Source organism: Sminthopsis crassicaudata, chromosome 4 (genome assembly GCF_048593235.1).
Source record: "Sminthopsis crassicaudata isolate SCR6 chromosome 4, ASM4859323v1, whole genome shotgun sequence".
NCBI lineage: Eukaryota > Metazoa > Chordata > Mammalia > Dasyuromorphia > Dasyuridae > Sminthopsis > Sminthopsis crassicaudata.
In genome coordinates, this window is record NC_133620.1 from 465,422,865 (window position 1) to 465,443,451 (window position 20,587).

At 55.7% G+C, this 20,587-nt stretch overlaps 3 protein-coding genes across 4 annotated transcripts; 2 read left to right on the top strand and 1 right to left on the bottom strand.

Annotated features, from left to right (window-relative positions):
* The first annotated feature begins 574 nt into the window (after nt 1-574).
* POLR2J (RNA polymerase II subunit J) lies at nt 575-5,036 on the top strand. The gene is made up of 4 exons (XM_074264150.1): nt 575-727; nt 1,279-1,368; nt 4,127-4,301; nt 4,866-5,036. The coding sequence occupies exons 1-4, from the start codon at nt 675-677 to the stop codon at nt 4,899-4,901; spliced, it is 354 nt and encodes a 117-aa protein (XP_074120251.1). The 5' UTR covers nt 575-674; the 3' UTR covers nt 4,902-5,036.
* A 341-nt stretch (nt 5,037-5,377) lies between these two features.
* On the bottom strand, nt 5,378-17,433 carry LRWD1 (leucine rich repeats and WD repeat domain containing 1). Of its 2 annotated transcripts, none has more exons than XM_074264144.1 (15): nt 17,327-17,433; nt 15,273-15,507; nt 14,351-14,467; nt 10,045-10,188; nt 9,283-9,474; nt 8,383-8,538; nt 8,188-8,308; nt 7,945-8,054; nt 7,549-7,756; nt 7,369-7,441; nt 7,148-7,288; nt 6,737-6,828; nt 6,279-6,434; nt 5,949-6,061; nt 5,378-5,632 (listed from the first exon to the last, which is right to left on the bottom strand). In XM_074264144.1, the coding sequence occupies exons 2-15, from the start codon at nt 15,450-15,452 to the stop codon at nt 5,492-5,494; spliced, it is 1,944 nt and encodes a 647-aa protein (XP_074120245.1). In that variant the 5' UTR covers nt 15,453-15,507; nt 17,327-17,433; the 3' UTR covers nt 5,378-5,491. The 2 variants fall into 2 exon arrangements, with proteins under 2 accessions (XP_074120245.1, XP_074120246.1); XM_074264145.1 differs by lacking the exon at nt 17,327-17,433 and adding an exon at nt 16,464-16,594.
* On the top strand, nt 16,444-19,351 carry ALKBH4 (alkB homolog 4, lysine demethylase). The gene is made up of 3 exons (XM_074264146.1): nt 16,444-16,994; nt 17,698-17,895; nt 18,248-19,351. The coding sequence occupies exons 1-3, from the start codon at nt 16,854-16,856 to the stop codon at nt 18,857-18,859; spliced, it is 951 nt and encodes a 316-aa protein (XP_074120247.1). The 5' UTR covers nt 16,444-16,853; the 3' UTR covers nt 18,860-19,351.
* Nucleotides 19,352-20,587: the final 1,236 nt, after the last annotated feature.

A 20,587-nucleotide genomic window follows, 5' to 3' on the forward strand; every position in this document is an offset into this window, starting at 1 on the left:
CACCTTCTTTGTAGCGAGTGGGAGACCGAGTCGGGCCCCTCCTACCGGCCGGACGGAGAAGCTTGGGAATCCGGCGGAAATGCACGTGGGGCGGCTTGTAGAATAAAGGAAACCCGCGGGAATCCGGGGACCTTGGGGGAGGAGGTGCAGATCGGGTTAATTTCCACGCGCTCCCGTTCCGAGCCTCCCCGGAGAACTGGGGCGCCCGCGGGAAGGGCTCCTCGAGGCCGCGATGGCCGTCCCGTCACGTAACTGCTGAGGAAACAGCGCGGAGAGATTTGCCCAGGAGCACACCGAGGGGCCTGGAAAAGGCGGGATCAGAACCCGGCTCCTCCTTCCCCGTCCCCGTCTCCTGCGCGGTCCCAGAACGGGGGTGAGCCCGGGAGCCACAGGCTGCAGCGCTGGAGCCGCGTCGCCCCCTCGTGGGGCTAAAGGAACACGTCCTTCGTTCCTAGGCCCGGCGCAGACGCGCATGTGCCGATCTTCCTCCTCTTCCCCCTCCTACCCCCAGTCTTCCTTCCCTTTCTGCTCCATAGCGCGGCGGAGGGTTACTTCCTGTTCCGCGTGACGCGCATGCGCGATCTGCTTTCTCATCTCGGCGTGCTCCGGAAGCGGTTGTTGTGCCGGCTGGGGAATACCGGCGATAGCGGCGGCGGCAGCAGAGGCGGCAGAGAATGAACGCGCCTCCGGCCTTCGAGTCCTTCCTCCTCTTTGAGGGAGAGAAGAAGTGAGCGCGGCCGCGGGGCGGGAGGGCCGAGAGCAGGGGAGGCCGCAGCCTCCTCCGTAAAATGGGGGGAAGTCCACCCGGGGAGCCTCCGCCCCCATCCGTGCGCCCCCGGGCCTCAGTTTCTTCTTGTGTTTGCTGAGGGCCCGTGACAACCGAGGGGCCCGTTGGGTAAATGCAAGGCAGACCCGGCCGGTGCGGGGCGGTCATTGTAGCCCTTACGTCACGTGCACTTGGCGAGCAGGCGAGTTAGCCCCCATTTTACAGACGAGGAAACTGAGGCAGGTGGTGATTGGGTCACCTTGCCCGTTAGTGTCCGAAGCGGGATTTGACCCCGGGTCTCCCGACTTCGGGTCTTACTCCTAATTCCCCGCAGTTGAGCGCGCCCCAGGTGAGAATCCGGCCGGCAGCCTCTCCCATGGGTCACAGACCCTGCCCCGCCCCCGTGGTCACAGAGTATTCGCCCCGTGACCTCCCCGGGGGTCATGGAAGTTCTCTCCAGGCTTTGGGGGTGCTCAGTCACTCACAGGCTCCTCTCCCTCTCCCCACCCCAGGATCACCATTAACAAGGACACCAAAGTGCCCAATGCCTGCTTGTTCACCATCAACAAGGAGGACCACACGCTGGGGAACATCATCAAGTCGTAAGTCCGAGCGCCGCCTGCTCTCCCTCCTTAGTCAGGAGTGCTCCACCTCCCTCCCTGCCCGCCTGGGGATGCTGAGAACGGCGGGACAGTGGGCAGGGCGCTGGCCCCCGTGTTCGAGCGGCTCTCGAGCCGGGAGCCCCGGACTCCCGGTGTGAAAGGGCCCGTCACTTCTGGGACGTTAGTCTCGCCAGCTGTGCCTCGTTCAGAAGCAGCACCTCGGCTCGCTGCATCCTCTGCATTTAGACCAGGAGCCTCACTTAGTAACGAGGAGGCCCAGACTAGTCAGTGTTTGGCCCCTGGACTTCCCCAAGGAACCGCCTCGACTCGCCCTCTTTCCCATTGTGTAAGCAACACGCTGAGGCCAAATTAATCTTCCCCAAGCTGCTCGTTCCGCTTCCCTGCTCAAACGCCTCGAGCAGCTCCCTGTTCCTACAGGATAAAACTCCCCTGTCCGCTCATCGTTGCTCAGCTTTTCAGCTGTTTCCAACTCTTTGGGACCCCATTTGGCATCTTCTTGTTAGAGCAGCTGGCGGTTTCCTTCTCCATCATTTCACATATGAGGAGACTGAGGCAGACGGGGAGAAGTGACTTGCCCAGGCTTCCCAGTTCCAGGCCCTGCTCTGTCACCGTGCCACCAGATCTGAGCCCTAGACTATATTTAAAATAATTGCGGTTTTATTGGTTGCTTTGTCTTTATGCAGCCCGTTTCCCACTGAACAAAACTTCACTCTAACACAACGCGTCAGAGTGTGGCTGTTCTCGTTCTGTGTCCGCTTCTCCCCCGGCTGCGGAGGGGCGGGACCTTCCTTTGGGGCCCGGCTTGGCTTTTAGCGTGTTACAGCCCTAGGTTTCTCTCACTCTGCTGTAGCCATTGCACATTCTGCTTCCTCTGACTCCCTTTGTATCAGTCCGTTCGAGTCTTCCCCTTTCTTTGTTTTCATCATGGCTCCTGTTTGCTGTAGCAGAGTAGCGGTCCCTTTGTGTTTACGTATCTCAGCGATTTAGCCATTGCCCAACAGATCTTTCTTTTGTCTCTTCGATTCCGGTTCATCCATCATATTAGGATGCAGCAGTCAGGCTGATTTTCTCCTGCCTCTGCCCACCTTGTTTGCTTCCTGGGTCATCTTCTCTGCCCACTTGGACCCAACTCTTCTAGATCTTTCCAGGCACCTCAACAAGAAATGATCACTCCCTGAACGAGGAAGGGCAGATGTCTTTACTTTCTCCACAGCATTACCGCATCTCATGCTGTACACACAGTGCTGTCGTTTTATTGATATAACTCATTTAAATTCTACATTGACTCGTGTTGCCACTGACCAAGTATGTTACCTCTTTGGCCACATTCAGAAGTTCAAAGTCAAGAAATCTTTGTCAGGGCTTGTGTCTTAGCGCTGTGGTGGAGAGCAGGAGAGTTAGGCCATGGAGCCTTTGCTGCCCAGCTTCCCAGGATGCAGTAGAAAACCAAAAGCCAGCCCTGTCAGGTCCGACTCACGTCGTCACAGAATGAGGAGAGGAGGAATTCATGTGGCAAAGAAGGGGAGGGAAGGGGCTCCAGAGGTCCCTGGGCGGGAAGGTAGAGGACGTGTTTGGGGACCCGGCCAGTGGGGTTGTGAGCAGACCGGAAGTACTGCACCTAAGAGAGCTTCTTGGGTCCTGGTTCTAATCCAGGTTGCCTTCCTCTGCTTCGTCAGTGAATTCACTTTTTTCCTCCATGAGATTAATCCCGAGGCGGCAGTGCAGTGTAGTGGACAGAGCTGGTCTTGGCACCAGGAGACCTGGGTTCAAGTTCTACTTTTAAAACATGCTGTGATTCCAGTTCTCTTCCCCACGTCAGGGCTTCTTGGAGGCATCATGTGTTTGATTTTGGATTAGTTTTTGGTTGTTGCATTCATTAACCTTTTACTATATTGCCAAATTGTTTGTCCCCCACATCTAGTTACCTCATATGGGATCTCAACTTGGTTTAGAAGGTTTTGTTGTAGGGACCACCCAGTGGCAGAGATGGGGCTGGCTTGGGCTGGTAAAGGGAATTTGCTCGTCTGGGAATCTGATATACCAGTAAAATCCCAGTAGCAAACTGCTGCTCCGGGGGAAGGCAGGGCCCTGAAGATTGGGAAAAGGTAGTTTTTACTAACAAAACTCACTCTGTCATTCAGGGCTCTACCAAAAATGATGTCTGAAGTTCGGGTGAGCCTGTAAGATTTGGGCATCACCTCCCCCTAAATGTTCTGGGGTCTTTTAACACTACAATAGGCCTGGAAATCCCCACTGAAGGGATGGTGGACAGTTTGGAGGATGCTGTAGTCTTGGCAACTTGATGGCATGTAAAACAAAAGGCCAAGGAACTTACCCAGGATGCTTCAGTGGCCGGCGCAGTCATACTTAAACCCCATTGGATACTTATGGCTGTGACCATGGCTAGACTTGACCAAGTCAGACACTTCCTGATACCTTTAAAAGCTGGTGTGATGAGTGAACCTTATGTTCAGTGCCAAGTGATGTAAAACAAGAAATTACGGCAACAGACAGTACAGACTGAACGTGTGGAAAAGATGTAAAAGTTGAAGCTTTATTGTATGAAAGGATTAACCATTTTCCTTCATCCCAAGGCTTTCTGGTAGCACCGTCCCATTCGGTGGCAGAAGGGTCCATGTGCAGCAGAGGAAAGTGCTCAGTGGCAAGGGGCTAGCTGCTGTCATTCTCCACTCCTCTGGCTTACCTTCAGCCTCAACTTCCTGTTTCTGCATTTCAGACAATTACTGAAAGACCCTCAGGTGCTGTTTGCAGGCTACAAAGTCCCCCACCCCCTGGAACACAAGATCATCATTCGGGTACAGACCACTCCAGACTACAGCCCTCAGGAAGCGTTCACTAATGCCATCACAGACCTGATCAGCGAGCTCTCCTTGTTGGAGGAGCGATTCCGGGTAAGGAGCCGCAGGAGAGGGAGGGGGCCACGGGGAAGGACTCATCTTGAGCAGAGAATCTCGGCTGCCTGAGTCGGGCTTTTGATTTCCTTTCTGAGGGTCATTAAATTGGAATGCTTCCAGCCTCGGTGTCACGGTGGTGGGTTTTGCATTTTATCTTAAATGGTGACCTTTCATCCAAACAGAAGGTCCGGGTGACACTAGGAAGTACTCAAGACTGGGGACAACCTCAGTTCACTCCCTAAAGGTCATTCCCACTGTAGACACTAGATTAAACTGCTCTCGGCTCCTCCTTATTCCCTCCACTCTGTAGCGTCATGGCTCTGCTAGGGAGGACGTTGGAAGGCCAACAGTCAACTCCAAAATTGCCTGACTAAGTGGACACTGTGGTTAAAAGACTTGCCTGAATGTATGTGGGTGTTTTATTAATGCTTCCCTTCCTAGGATGGAAAAGACCAACTGAACCCTTACTTCTAGTATGCCCATAACTTACCTTGAGATCCTACCACTTCTTGGGGAATCTTAGCCCTAAATCATTGGCTAATTTGTTTTTCCCCATTCTAGGTTGCTATCAAAGACAAACAAGAAGGAATCGAATAGTTCTTGCTGTCCTTCCCCTGCAGTTTTGACTTCCAACTGGTATGAAAAGTTAAACGGGGGAAACTTTCTTATTGTTTTTCTCTTCCGCATACAACTCCTGTAATTTCCTCATAAAATGCATTTCTTACCTCTTGAGTCAACTCTCTAAATATCTCAAGTAGCGATCTTTAGCCATCTTCAAAATTCTGCTGGCCATAAAATCACAAGTGATAGTCTGGCCGGTGTGGGTTGGAGAGGAGATGGGACTTATTAGACAGTTTAATTATAATGAAAGAGTAATCACTGATGGATTTGTGTCTGAGTAAGAGGAAGAGATAGCCAGCATGCAGGCGCTCCAAAACCAGGAGACGAGAGTTATAATTGACCAGCTGCCGGTCGGAATTCCAAGCTCCATCTTGCTTTAAGAAAAGCCACTTCCTTGGCCACTAAGCCAGGAAAATGATCACCTGGGGTCTCAGGTTACAGGACATAAAAACACAGCTCATTTCCATTTAATTTGAGTTTTGTTGAAAACTATCCACTTAAAAAACCACACACTTAGGAAAACCTCACAGTCCCCACTGTAAAAAGCACAGTCCCGGCCCTGCTTGCTAGAGTCTCTTCCAAATGGTGATGATGTTTGTATCTGTCAGAGCCACAAGGTAGGTGAAGGTAGGGTCTACTACTGCTGTGTTGATTAAAGTTTTGTTCATCTTTTTGCCCCGGGCTGAGAGATCAGGCCATCTGAGAATCTGCCCAAAGGAAGAAGAGATTTAAGGTGTAAGACTCACTAGACACAAACTTCCCCTTCAGGCCTCCACCGGAGCAGAGCAACAATAACAGCATGACTTAAGGCTTTCCTGATCCTTACAGCATTTTTTGGGGGGGGGGAGCAGAAGGGAGCGGCACCTGCTCCTGCCCAAGCCAAGGACCAAGGAGGGGTTTCAGACCCTCGGGCTGTGAACCCCACCTTCAGGTTCTTAGAGATCACCTCAGACCTGGGTTCGGGGAAGAAAAACAAAGTCAAGAGCTAAGATTAAAAGCCCAGAGAACTCCCAGCCAACCTACCTTTGTGGGGGCCACCTTGGCCTGCAAGGGCTGCTGCTGCTGCTGGAGATAGCGCCTGACGTTGTACATCCATACGCTGCCTTCTTCGTCCCCGCAAAAGACAAACGCTTTCTCTGCAATCAGTGTGGGGGGTGCCGAGGTCAGGGCCTGCTCCCTCCTGAGCTGCCCAGATACAAGGACCCTGGGTACCACTCCTGATCCCCTCCAGGAGTCCCATTTATGCTCAGTCTGGGCTCCTCTGACTCTTGTTGACACAGCTGCCTCCCGTGCCGGGAGCTCCTTCCCTAGCCAGCCGCCCCCCAGTCACGCGCTTTCTGGAGGGAGCTTCACCTGGGCAGGTGCTGAGGGTCAGGTAGGACAGCTCTGTGCTGGACCACTGGAGCTCAGCCAGGATGATGGCGGTCACTTGCCGCTTGTCTCCTCTTCCTGCCAGGGACTGACTCCAGCTCCACAAGCAGATGGAGCCTGGGGTACACCCCTTGGATGCTGTGCAAGAACGAGAAAGCCGAGCCATTGAAAAAGGAGTTATACCGCCTACCCTGCGGGGGAGGGGGAGCTGCTTCAGGTCTAAGGCCTGTGAGCATCCATATGGGGTAGTGACCCTGCTAAGTGGCTCCCCATCCAACTCCCAGGTCTCCATAGAAGGGATCACCTTTCTCACAAAGGGCACTTTACCCCTCCCCTATGGGGCCCCCCAGGACTTCCATCTAGGTTCTGAGGGTGTTCCCAAAGCCTTGGCTACCCCCCTCTGTGGGCCTAGGCTCCACCAGCCCAGCGTCTCAGCTCACCCACGACGTCCTTGCTCACAAACCCCAGCCCATCCACTCTCTTTAGCGCTTGCCCTGGGCCTTGGGGGAACAGGAACTCCATCTCACATTCTCTGCAGAAGATTAAGCCGGGGGACGTCAGCCATCCGAGGGGACTCTGACCTCCTTAGTAGGAGACCCTTATTCCTTATTCCAAGCTTTGCCAAACAAGCCCACCCCAAGTACTGCCACCATGGTGGTCCCAGCTGAGGAGAAGCAATCTGGGTGCTGCACAGACACCCCGAGGTGGGAAGGCTGGACCCTATTTTGGCCACCCTTCCCCAGACCAGCATCACTTGCTTGAGGTGAGGAAAAGCCCGTCCGGACCTCCCAGCCACACCTGTCACCTCTGACACCTTCCCCCTCAACCCATGCCCAGACCCCCTGGCTCACCTCCTCTTCTGGGACTCGTTCAGCCGTATGTCCCAGGCGAAGCAGCCGTCCTCACAACCGGCGAGCAGGTAGTGGTCAGGGCAGGAAGCCACCGGGCAGAGACGCAGGGGGGTGGCGCTGGCGTCCAGCATCAGGAGTTGGCTGAGGGAGGAGGAAAAGGGTGAGCCCTCGGGGGCCTTCCCCTCCCACCCCCCAGGCTGGGCTCTGGGGAGAAAGCTCACCTGGGCCTAAAGTGGTAGTTGTAGTCAGGGAGGCCGATGTCCCAGAGGATGATGCGCTTGTTGTACGAGGCGGCTGGGGAGAGGAGGGGAAGGCTGAAGACCGTGGCCCCAGGGCCCCTTGGAATTGTTGGCACGAATATCCCGCAACTTGGGGAGCCAGGCGGGGGCGGGACCTCTTACTGAAAAGATGGGTCTCCCGGGAGGGGCTGAAGCAGGCCATGGCGATGGGTTTTCGGTGGGCTCGGATATCTCCGTAGCAGAAGCCTGCACGTACGTGGATGAGGCTCACGATGCCGCGCCGGCCCGCAGCTGCCAACACACTACTGCGCTTCTTCCGTCCATCCTGGGTCACAAGGGTCAGGAAGGTCCAGGCCACAGTGAAGAACTCCTGGGGAGGACATGGACGTGCTCAAAGGAGGGGGCCCCAGCAGTCCCCCCCCCCCTGAAGGCTGGATAAGGTCATTAGTCAAGAAAATGTTGCCCAGAGCTCCCCACCCCACCTGCTCTCCCTGCAAGTGACCAACTACGTACTCTACCCCCACAGAATGGCTTGCTGGGGTGTGGAGTCCCACTCACCTCTCCAGGTACCTTGTACCTGTGGAGCACGAGACCAGTCTGGCAGTCAATCACACATACAGCCTCCCCCCCACAAGTGGCCACCGTCTGGGATGCACCTCTGGGCAGTCCTGGAGGAGGGAAGGGGGGTGACCGGTAAGGGATGGGAGGCGGCAGGTCTGACCTCTCCCTCACCCCAGTGCGAGGACCTTGAGCCCCAGAGCATGGGCCTGGTGCAGGGACCCGGGCGGGCAGCAAGCTCACCTGTGCCCTCGTTCCAGGTGGGCTCGAAGGCGCAGGCCCACAGTTGGGTGCTGAAGTCGTCCGGGCTGTTGCCTTTGCTGTGGCACTGCAGGAAGTGCATGGGCTGCAGCTCCATTGACTCCTACGGACAGGCCGTCAGAAGGTCAAGACACAGGGGACCAGAGGAGACCCCTCCCCACATCTCCAGGGCCTCACCTGCCCCTCTGGGGCCATCTGGCCTTGGGTGCCCTCCGTAGGAGCAGACTGGCCAGCGGCCTGGGAATCTGGGGGCGGTGGGGAGGAGCGGGCCCTCTTGCAGGGCGGAGAGTCCGTTGGGAGCTTTTTCTTCCACTTAAAGGCTGAGAGCTTGAGCTGTGGTAAAGGAATTGGAGCAGGGATGGAGGTGGAGGGGAGGACAGAGGGGGGGCTCTAAGGACCCCATGAGGGGAGGAGGTCCTCGGGGACTGCAGATGATGGAGGAAGGGACAGTGCAGCGAGGAACTGAGGAGAACCCCCAGAGACAGGTGTCCCTTGCCTACTCTTCCCCCCATGCTCAGGGCTATCCCCCTGCCTCTGCCCAGAAGGCACTCCCTCTTAGCTGCAGGGCCTTCCCTCTATGGATCCTACCCTGAGCGCATTGGAGCAGGTGTCTGCCTGGTGCTCCCCTCCCCCCCCCAGAGCTCCAGGAACCATCTTCCCCATCTTCCTTTCTCTATCCCCAGCTCTTACCCCATTGTCTGGTGTCTATTTATTGATGGACAATTCGAACTCAGAATCCCTGGCTTCAACTCATGGGGGGAGGGAGGAATGGTCTTGTTCTACCCACCCAGGATCTGAGGGCAAATCCTGCTGGGCGTGGCATTGGGGCCCTCCCTTGGCTCTGGACCCTAGGGCCAGACTTCCGGAAATGCCCAGACCTGAGGGGCACATCCGGTGCCTGTCAGGGAACGGGCTTAAGTGCCTGAAGATCCTGGGAGCAGCCATGGGCCCAAGCAGAGGCAGAGGGCACCCCAGACTTGGACACCGAGTTGCTTTCTGGTGCCTGGCCCAGGGTTCCCCAGCACCATGGCCGGTGACCATAAGCCCACTGCCAAGGCTTCCCAAGGAGGGCCCTACCACATATTCTTGGTTGGATGCTCCTGCTGGGGTCCTCGGGGTCTCTGCAGGGGTCTCCACAGGGGTCTCCGGAGCCTCTGGGCTCAAGTCCTTGTCCCTCTCCACCACCTCCTCTTCCTCCTCCTCCACCACCACCACGGCTTCTTTTCCACTCGCCTTTGAGGCTACCAGCTGCTGGGCAATCATCTTCACCTGGAGTGGGACAGAATCCTTCGAGTTAACAAGCACTGATTGAGTGCTGGGGCTGGGGTTACAGAAATGGGGAGGGGGCAGACAAGAAGCCCCTAAACACCACTCTGTGCTGGGTCCGAGGAGGGTACAGGACCCCCTGGGAGCAGCAGCAGTGACCCCAGGAGGCAGCTGAGGTCCCAGCAGCAGGCCAGGACCAGGCCTCAAATTCAGACCCAGACTCGGGTACTATGTGATGGTGAGCAGGCCATTAGCCTCAGGTGCCTCATCTCTAAAATGGGGGTAATAATAGCACCGGCCTCCAAGAAGATCTGAATAACAAACAGCCATGGGCCTGGGGGGACAGCACGCCACTCGGCGTATCGGGTACAGTTGTTTCCAAAAGTGTGAATAAAAGTAAATGGGGAAAATGGGAAATGTCAGCGTGTCCCCTGGAGCCAGGGCTCATGTTCTGCAGGGAAATGCAGGGTTTCCAATGTTTGAGAGAAGACAAAGGCCCTCCCCAAGAGCCAGGCGGGCTTCTCTTGGGCATTTCTTGGGGTGCAATGACGCTGAAGGGCCCCCGGCCCTTACCTTCCACTGGGTGAAATCACTCAGGGACTCGGGCCCGTAGCGCACTTCTCTGACAGCGGACTTCACAAACTCCTTGTGGAGCTCCCTAGCTTGGGTCCGGGACTCCAGCTGGACCTTGTAATTCTTCTCCCAGTAAGCAGTGACCTAGGCCAGGGCAGGGGAACAAGGACGGGTCCGTGGCTTTCTCCCTCTCCCCCATCTGGCCCTCAGTGTGCTCCCGTCCCCCCCCCCCCCAACACACCCCATTCGTGGTTTGGTGGACAAGGAGGATTCAAGGCTGAGAGGACCTTTCCAGGTCATCTTTCATCAGGAGAAGCTGAGCGAGTCTCCGAGCTGCAGCCCAAATGAACCTTCCCAGCCCTCTGTTACCTGGCTTCTGTGGCCCCAGGGGGCTACAGACATTAGCACCACCAAAGCGGAGAGCTGGCAGGCCCAGCCAGCAGGCACGGTTCTGGGCAGTGCCAAGCAGTTCATAGGAAAGAACTGAGCTGGGGTGGCCTTTGTGGTCTCGTTGCCCCCCCCCATTCCCACCCTCTCTGTCAGGCTGCCCGAAGAACCCCAACTCTGGGCACAGCCTCTGCCAGGAGGCCCGAGGCCATGCTACGTCCTCCGTGTGGGCATTAGCCTGCCTGCTGTTACTACTCTCTTTCCAAAGAGTCGTCCCCCCCCCCCCCCCCCCCCGCCCAAGGCTTCTGGGTGCATGGAGGAGACCCTGAATGCTCTGAACTCCAAGTACCCGGGCCCGCCTGGCCCCCACAGAGGTGCTACCCTCCCTGGGTAACTCCCTGCCATTTCTCATCTCTATCATGAGGGGGTAAAGGGGGGCTCAAGGTCCCTTCTCGCTCTCAGTCTGGGCTCCTCTGATCCCTTGAAATCCTTCCTGCTCTAGAGGTAGAGTCTGAAGAAGAGCGACTCCTCCCCGCTGTGCTGACTGCCTGGCGGTAAAGACCAATGCTGAGACGTAGAAAAGGGGCCAAGGGCACAAAGAATGACACCATTTTTAGGTGGGCTATAAATAATCTTAACAACTGTGCTCCAAGTATGTGAGAACCTTGCCCAAAAGGGTGGGTCAAATGGAGCGGGGAAACAGTTCCAATGCCCAAGACTGCTTCTTCAAATTAAATGGAAGGATGACGGCTCTCAATGAAAGAACCGGAGGAGTTCAATTAATCACAGGCTTAAAGGCAACAAGAAACCTCTCACGAGACACTTGGGAGTCTCACCTGGCACTTCTCACGATGGACAACCGACCACACAAACACCAGCAGAGCCTCGAGGGCTGTGGTGGGGAATGGCCCCTCCGAGTTCAGAACCAGGTCAGGTGCAGCTTAAATAATCAATATGGACTCTAATATTTAGTAATTTCAACACAGAAGTAGTTATGGAGGAAGATGGCAAAAGGAGGTCCTGGAAACCAGGGTCAGGAGGAAGAAACAAGGCCGGAGCTCTCTCCAAAGCAAAGAAGCCGGGCGACCCTTCCAGAGGAAGCCGGAGGCACCAGCGGGACAAAAACTGGGCTGTGACCCAATAGTCTGGACAGCAATCCCAAATCAGGTGCTTGAGTCAATTAGGAGATTAACTTATTAGCACAAAGATAACAATCAGCACCAAGTTAGATGAAGAAAAATGAGAGGAGAGGGAGCAAGGTGGTGCAGTAGATAGAGCACCAGTCCTGGAATCAGAAGGATCTGAGTTCAAATCCGACCTCAGACACTTAACACTTTCTCACTGTGTGACCCTGGGCAAGTTGCTTAACCCCAACTACTATGCCTCTTCCCCCTCCCCCCACCCCAAAAAAAGGATTTGGTTTTTTTCAGAGGCAATTGAGGTTAAGTGACTTGCCCAGGGTCACTCAGCCAGGAAGTGTTAAGTGTTTGAGGTCAGATTTGAACTCGGGTCCTCCTGACGTCAGGGCTGGTGCTCTATCCACTGTGTCACCCAGCTGCCCTATAGGAGCAACAGGTAGATTAACTTTATTTTTCAAAGCTTTTTTTTTTCCCCCCCAAGTAAGATATGGCTGGCAAAGCCCGACCTATTTTAACAATTTATTAACAATGAAAAATGGGAATGGGTAAAGAACCAGATACTGGGATTAAGTATCACCATTTTCTATGGAAGTTTAAACCCCACCCTATAAATCAAGTCATTACAACAAGGAAGTCAAAAAAGCCAAGAAACACGTTATTTCCTTGCCAAGAAAAACCTGTCAGCTAAGGGCAACATTTCTCTGGAAGAGACAGGTCCAGCTTGCTGCCCTCCAGTTAGAATCAGAGGCAATTCCAATTGAGAAACATTTAACAAAATGAGTAAAAAGATAATATAAATAATGTCATTTTCTAAGTCATTATACCCAGTGAAATTCTATTTCACTTTGACATCACGACTCTAGAACAGTAACTTATTTGTAAAATTTCCCTTTACGCAGCATCATCTCATGCAACAGGAATTGGAAGGAAAAGACCCAATTCAGTGCAAGAGGGGGAAAAAGAGCAATAAATGGATAAGAGATGGAAACAGTGCATCAAGATTTCTAAAGCAAAAGCTTTTCTGTCTGACATATGTACTTACAAAAAAGGGAAATAAACATCCTAATGTTCAGAAAAGGAAAGAGAATGGAATCTGCAAAGCACATTTCAGGGACACTGAAGCGATCATCGAAGAGAAAGCCGGTGAGCAGACACGGAAGTGGGGAGGGCAGTCGCCAAGAACTTGGTTTGGCTTCGCTTCCGTAAAAATGGGGCAGGTTGGCCCATCTCAATTTCTTTTCATTTTTTTCCTAACAGGATAACTGAACTAGTAGACTAGAAGGATACTATAAATGTGGTTTATCAAATGCTACCATTTTGACGTGGATAAAGGCCTAGACAAAATCATCCTCCAATTTTAAGATGACACAAAATTAGAAGGCATAGCTGACACACTGGATGATAAAGTGGTTTGGAAGGCCAGAATGTTCGGAGGAATCTAAGGAATCGAAGTAAAGTCTTCCATCTGGGCAAGGCCCAGTTCCACAGGCCTCCTGCTTGGGAAAGGACTGGCTGGTTTATTGGGTTGAGTCCAGTGGGATTAAAAGGCAGCCTCAAAAAGCTAACAACTCCCAGCAATATAATGGGAGGCAGAGCTACAGAAGTACGAAGGTGTCTGGTCCCTTTCCTTCTGGCTTGGCCAGACTGCATCGAAGCAAAGTCACCTCCAAGGGAACCTAAACAAGGAAACAGACTTATTCTGTCTGTCAGTCAAGTGCAGAACCAGAGAAGTTGGCACAGAGGCAAGTTTAGGCACAAAAGAAGGGAAAGCTCGCCTCGCAAGTTTAGCCAGTCAAAACTGGGGGGGGGGGGTCTTGGGAACTACTGGGGTCTTCCTTCTTAGAAGTTTTCAAGCCAAGACAGGAAGATCAAGCGATGGGTAAGCTGAACTATGGATTTTTCAAGTCGGGATTGACTTAATAGACAAATGGGGGCTGGGGGGGTGGAGAAGCTAGACGGACAAATGTGAGGAGGGAGAACCTTGTGAGCAAAGAGGCGGCGGTCTGTGCAAAGACATGGCCAAGTGGGAGACGGAATGGTGCCCACATAGAATAACAAGCAGGCCAGTTGGGAGAGAAAATGAGGGAGAGTTAAGGATTCTAAGGTTTCACACCTGGACTGGAAATACAGTCCTGCCCTCAAGAGAAAGAAGGAAGGAAGCAGGAGTGCATTTAGTGAGAAAAAGAAGCCCATGCGAGACTCCCTGGGTTTGAGAAGGCTACAGGACATTGATGGGGGGACCCAGAACTGCAACAAAGAACTGAGTAGATCCTGCACTTCCTCAGGCAGGGAGATGGTGAGGATTCCTAGTAAAAGCAATTACAACAGATTGGATCTCCGAGGATCTACGCCCCCTCAGGGCACCTCATTTTCCAGTTACTCTAAGGATTGAGTTAGCTCAGGACAAACCCTCCCCCCCTCGGAATAATGCTTTCAAATCAAAAAAAGCTACATTTCAGCTAAAGATGAGTGGAAACAAGGACGTAATTTTCCCATCTATATCCAAGGACCCTGGAAAAATCTATCCATCCAAAGCCTCCCAGGGATTCCATGGATCCCAGATGAAGAACCCTGATTCAGACAAACTCCCGAATAATAAATCTGTAAACATGTAATCAAGATTAATTCAGGTATTGAGGGCCGGCGTCTGACCCTCGAGGCTTTCAGTGTCTGTCAGAAATCATGTGGGCGAGGGGAGGCACTTGTGGACTCCCCCTTGAGTAGGGAATGCTATGAAGGACCCAGCAAGGCTCCCCACCCCCACCTCTTGCCATCCTTACTCGACTGGTCAGCTCCCGGTTCAGAATCTTCACATGATTCATCAGTGAGGAGGTTTCCTTCCCATTGATTTTTCGGATGTTGGGGAGCAGGGAGGAGATCTTGTAATTGTCATTGACCTGGGGGTGAATATGGACAAGCTCAGGACCCAGCGGTCTCTGCACCAGTGCAAACCCCAAGGTACCAAGTCCCAGTAGCAGAGGGCATGGGACCCATTCTCCCCCCTCCCGAGCCCCGTCCGATTCACGCTGGAGCAAACTGAGGCCTGGTGTCTTAAAGAGCTCCCCCAGGCCCCGCAGCCACTGCTCGGTTCTCCTTTCTACCAGACCGTGCCGCTCTGCTACGGGCACGGGCTGTGAGGGTAGAGATGAGGGTCTCCTCCTGGGAGCTCTCCTCCAGGGCTTGGCACAGGGGGCCACCTCTCGTGCCAGACCCTGCTTCTGAAAGATCAGCTGTGCCCATTTCTGGAACGTCTCCCTCTCTTCCTTGCCTGACCCCCATCCCAACCCCCAGCGCCCTCCTTCCGAGTCGCTGTACTTATTTATCCGGAATATTCCTTTTTCCACAGTGCCCCTTCTATAAACCGTAAGCTCCTTGAGGGCAGGGGCTGTTTGGTTCTCTGTGTGGCTCACAGTTCACAGGGCTGAGTAACCCAGAGCTAAAAGGGTCTCAAAGCAAACACGCATTAAGCCCCTTCTCCATGTCGGGTGTCACGCTAAGTGCTGGGGGTAGAAACAAAGGCAAAAGAGGCTTTTTGTCAAGTGTCGTGGGGGCGGCCCCGCTCAACTACACGCAACCCGCCTTGGCCCCCACACCCTGGATGAGTCCGATTAGGAGAGGGGAGTTTCCATATTTGTAAAATGAGCCAATCGGATCATTAAGAGCCAGAGGGGGGATCTGAATCCGGGTCCTCCTCCGGCTCACCGTCAGGTATAAGTTGTCCTCGAAGTCCACCTCCTCCAGCGCCGAGAACTGCTGCAGCGGCGTCACGTCCTCCAGCTGGTTGTTGGAGCACTTGAGCACCTGCAGGCAGGGCAGGTCCAGGCCCTCGGGCACCCTCTCCAGCAGGTTGTCCGACAGGTCCAGCTCCTTCAGCTGCTTCATGCGATTGAGGAGTTTGAGGTCCAGGTCTTTTGTCCGGAGCTGGAGGTTTGACAAACTGGAAGGGAAAGGGGGGCTCGAGGGAGGCGGGCTCCCGGATCCAGCACTTTCTGCCGCACGGCCAATGCGCTTCCCGCGGAGGGAGCCCCTTGCTAGGACGCCTCGTCCCGTCCTTGGGGCCCCGACTGCTCGCGTGGGGATGATGGGGAATGAGGGGGACAAATGTCAGGAGCACCTTGGAACGCTTCATGGGGGGGGGGGGGGGGCAGGGACAGGGAGGAGTGTGCCCTGGCCCTTCCCTGCAGCGGAGGCTCGAAGCCCGGGGACCCCTCTTCTGGCTCCCCGTGACCCGACGGGCAGCTGACCCCCGCTGAGGCAGCGGGCAGACGGAGCACGGGGCACAGCAAGGAGGGATGCGGGGCTCTGGGAGGCGGCACCAAAGGCCCAGAGAGGAGAGGAGGAGCAGCGGGCGGACCCGGCGCCAGTGGCAATAGCAGCACCCCTAGTGCCCAGGCTAAGGGCAGCGGGCAGCGGGCTCCAGCACCTCTAGTACCCATGTTAACAGCAGCAGGCAGAGGGCACCTTCCCAACCTTCCTGGCACCTGTGCCCAGAGCAGCCCCGGGGTCAGCGGCTTGAGCTGCGCAGGCGCAGGAGCAGGGCAGAGCTAGGGACAGCACAGCAGAGAGAGGAGTAGTAGCGTGAAGGGAAACCGGGGCAGGTGAGGGGGCGGGGCACAGACGCGCTGTCGCCGGGACAACGGAAGCAGCTGGAAGAGAGCAGGCACACAACACCTGGCAAAAGGCCGCGGGCACGCACGCGCACGCCGGCGCCACACTGACGCAAGCACAACGTGCACATTAAGGCACCAGGCAGACGAATGGGAGCACGCACGCGCACAAACTCCACACTAACACTCGTTAATGCGCACGCACACGCGCGCCCACCCCACCCCCGCACGCTCGCGTACACGCGTGTACACAGGGGCGCGCACGCGCGCCCTCGCCCCGTCTTACTCGAGCTTCTTGATCCTGCCGAGCCGGTCGGACTTGGGGTGCCCCCTCTGCAGCAGCAGCGGGGTTTTGAGTCTGCCCATGGCCGCCGGCCCGCGCGGGCGCACGCTGCTCCCCTGCCGCGAGGCCCGCTTTGCCCACGCCGGTTGCTGCCTGGGGCTGGCCGCGCGAGGTCCCCCGGAGCGGGGGCGACGCTGGGACTCGGAACAACGGCCTCGGTCTGGTGGTTCGCGCCGGAAAGGTTCGCGCGGCGTCGGCCGGAAGAGGGCCCGGCCGAGCAGGATCCCACGTGTCCTGACCCCGCGGGACTACCTCTCCCAGCGGCCTCCGCGGCCCGCGCCTGCGCACCCGCCCCGCTGAGGCTGCCCTCCCGGCGGCGCTCAGGACGTCTGCATGGCGGCGGCGGCGGCAGGTGAAGAGAGCCGAGGCGACCGCGGCGCGCGGCCCCGAGATTGCGGCTGCAAAGGGGTCCGGAGCTGCCTGCTGTGCGAGCGCGAGCGGGGCGGAGGCGTGTCTGGAGCTCTGCCCCCGCAGGTGGGAGCCGGGTCCGAGGGCGGCACAGGGCGGGCACCCCCTCGCCTTCGCGTGGCGCGGGCAGGACCTTCATGTTTAGGGCTCCTTCCGTCACACGGGAGCACTGACCGCGCCTTGGCCCGGGAAGTGCCTGCCTTCACGTCCATTTCTCAGACGGGCAAGGCGAGGCCGAGTCACGTGGCTCCCGGGAGGGCCTCCCCTAGCGGCCCCGGCTCCCGGGGTCCCTGCCCTTCCTCTCTCCGCCCCCCAGACTTCTCCCGGACACTGTGATCTGGTGTCCCCCCCCCCCCCGGGAAGTGGGACCATTGGGGGGTCCGGGTCCTGGCCCTTACCCTGCCTCGGTGTGCCGCTCTCCTGGTTCCTTGGGCCTCCTCCAGGAAGCCCCCGGGCCCGAGGAGGAGTCACTGGAGGTGGGGTCGGGATCTCCGATTGTGGAGCATCTCTCACCTGGTGGGGGCGGGGAGGCTTTAATTGGCTAGAATCCAGGAAGGGGAGAGAGGGAAATAGAGGAAACGGACCCTCGGAGCTTCCTGGGAAAGTGGGCGGGGTTGGGCGGGGCAGGTGCTCCTGGGGATGAGCCCCCTCCTCCCTGGGCTGGAGTGAGGATCGGTGAGGTAACTGAAGCCCTGAGCTCAGGCCTGGCGCACAGTAGGTGGTTCACGGAGGCCTCTCTCACCGCGGGCCCTTGTCTTTTCCCTTGCAGAAGCCGGCCCACTTCATCTACTGCCTGGACTCGGGGTTGGCCGTGGGGAAGGGGGAGTCGGAATTTGCGGGCTGGGCCTTTCCCTTCCCGGGAGTGACCCTGATAAAGGACTTCGTCAGCGCCCAGGAGGAGGCCGAGCTGGTGCGCCTCATGGACCAGGATGCCTGGAAACTCTCCCAGTCTGGAAGAAGGAAACAGGTACGGATGCGGGGCGTCTCTGTGAGGAGCGGAAGCGGCCACAGCTCCCGGGGCAGTCGCTCCCCCTTCCTTCTTTAGGGTCCGCTGGCTGGGATGGAGGCCTTGCCGGGTGTGCGGAGAGCGGCGCCCTCTCCTGAGGCGCCTTCAGGGGGATCCTCCCCGTCAGAAAGATTTCCAGCCTGAAACCCCCGATCTCATCTGCAGAGGCTCGTCCCCAACAAGCCAGGGCCGCGATGGCCGCAGTGACCGTCTCCTGAGCGGGCAGAGAACCCAAGCGCGGGGTTAAACATCCCTCTAATTAGGAAACGGCTGCCTGCTCAAGTGACCGTCCCCGTTCCTCTCCTCTCTACAGGACTACGGCCCCAGAGTCAATTTCAGGAAACAGAAGCTGAGGCCCGGCAGCTTCGATGGGCTGCCCAGCTTCAGCCGGGAGATCGTGCGGAGGATGGGGACCTACCCCGTGCTGGAGCGGTTCCTGCCGGTGGAACAGTGTAACCTGGACTACCACCCCGAACGGGGCTCCGCCATCGACCCCCACTTGGATGACTCGTGGCTCTGGGGAGAACGGCTAGTCAGCCTCAATCTGCTCTCCGCGACCGTGCTGTCCATGTCTCAGGACTCGGGGGAGACACTTCAGTTACTTTCTGTGGCCCAGCCGACAACAAGGAGCCCTGGGCCAGATGACCTCAAGGTGGGAGACCCCACGGATTCCCCGAGCACCAGATCTGTTCCCTGTGACCAGGTGGAAGTGGCCATTCACCTACCTGCCAGGTCCCTGCTCGTGTTGTCCGGAGCTGCCCGCTACCAGTGGAAACACGCCATCCACCGCCAGCACATCGAGAGCCACCGAATCTGCGCCACCTTTCGGGAGCTGTCAGCTGAGTTCTGTCCTGGAGGAAAGCAGGGAGAGCTGGGGCAGGAGCTCCTGGAAATAGCTCTCTCGTTCCAGGGAAAACCCGTGTGAGCAGCCCAGAGGAAGGGAGCCGGCCCGGAACTGTCAGGAAACGAATCCAGGACCTGTCGGTGCTGCTCTGCCTGGACGGGTGGGATTCCTAACAGGAGAACTCATCCAAATTGGGCTGCGAAATTTTAAGAAAAGTGCACCCGGAGCCCTGCTGTCAAAGGGGGCGTGGTCCGGCCTGCCCGGTTGTCCCGGCTCTTTGGGAATTCTCATCTTCCAAGGCCTGAGGGTCCTGAATGGTGGAGCTGGGGAGGGCAGCAAGGATGGTGATGAGGCAGCCTGGCTTCTGCAGGTCTACAGCCCACTCCCGACCTGGCTCAACTGAGAAGATTTGACCCTCAAATCTTTGCCTGTGAAAGTTTCCATGGGTGAAAAAGGCCCCATCTAATTATATCTACTTCACCCAAATCAACGTAAGACTAGTGGGGTCATTCTAAATATATGCAGCATTCCATGGGAAAATGATCTGTGTCATTAAACGTATATTTTCTTAAACTCTGAGGTGGTGATGGAAGGGAGGACTGTCTGGCCTCCGTTCTTTGAGTGGCAGACTTGCTGCTGGCGCAGGCACCCCGTTCTGAAACAGGGCAGGGTGGCCCACCTTGTACCACGATGCTTTTGTAAGAGGGTAGACCCAGCAGCCTGAGCTAGAGGCCCCCATTCCTGGCAGAGTAGGACGTCAATAATGATGTTCCCATGTGCTGGGCGGTACCACACACGCCCCTCTGCACACAGGACAGTGAGGGTGCCCATCCAGCAGAGAAAGTCTCGTAGAGACTTAAAAGATTCAGAACCGGCTGCTTCTGGGGACAAGCAGCTCCAAGGCCTGCTGAGCTCTTTCGTGCAGCCCAGTGTCCTGCAGAACACTGGGCTCTGGAAACCCCAAAGAGCCGAGGCGGCTGGGACGTCCCCATGCTGTCCACTTGGGTTTTACCTTAATTTGTGCCCCTGGGAATCTAGCCCACATTGCTATCAGCATGCTCTCATACCAAAAGGCTATTGTGTTTAATCCCATATCACGTTCCTACAGATCTATTTTAACATTTTAGAATTCCCATTTTCTAAGGTGGAAATTCTAATATTTTTTTATGAACTCAAAAGTATAATAAATCAGCAATACAAAATTCTGTATTAAGAATTGAGAGGCCGTAAAGGTCATTCACCCCAGTCCTCTCATTTGCCAGATTAGGGGGTAAATCTGAGGGCCCCCAGCTAGTCCTCAGTAGAGTTAGAATTAGGACCCCAAATTTGTAAAGTGCTCTCATTCACTTATCTTCACCACTTCCTCTTGGCCTTCTACAGAATGCCATTCTATTCTGACGTAAGGACATGATAATTCATTTTGTCCTGTGCCTTCTATTCCAGAAAACTAAAGAAAATAGTTTTGTTTATTTGCTTTGAATTCCAAATTTGGGCACAGGCTAACCAATGAGAATTGTTCAAAGTAAGTTGGGATTCTTTGGATCCCCTGCCGCAAGGGTACTTCTGTGCCTTTGCCCGGCGCTGTGAGGGTATTTCGGTTCCCATACAAGAACCCCCTAGGGGTTCTTCCAGACTGAAATAGTCACAGGAAATTAGCCCAATCCCGGCCTTCAAGACCCCAGGGGAACCAAAGTAGTTCTAGAGACAAACCTAAAGGTCATCATGTCAGCATTGGGTTTTAAGTGACTTGGGGGGATCCAGATTGAACTATGGAGTGTAATTTAAAATTGGGGTTCTTAATATAGGGCC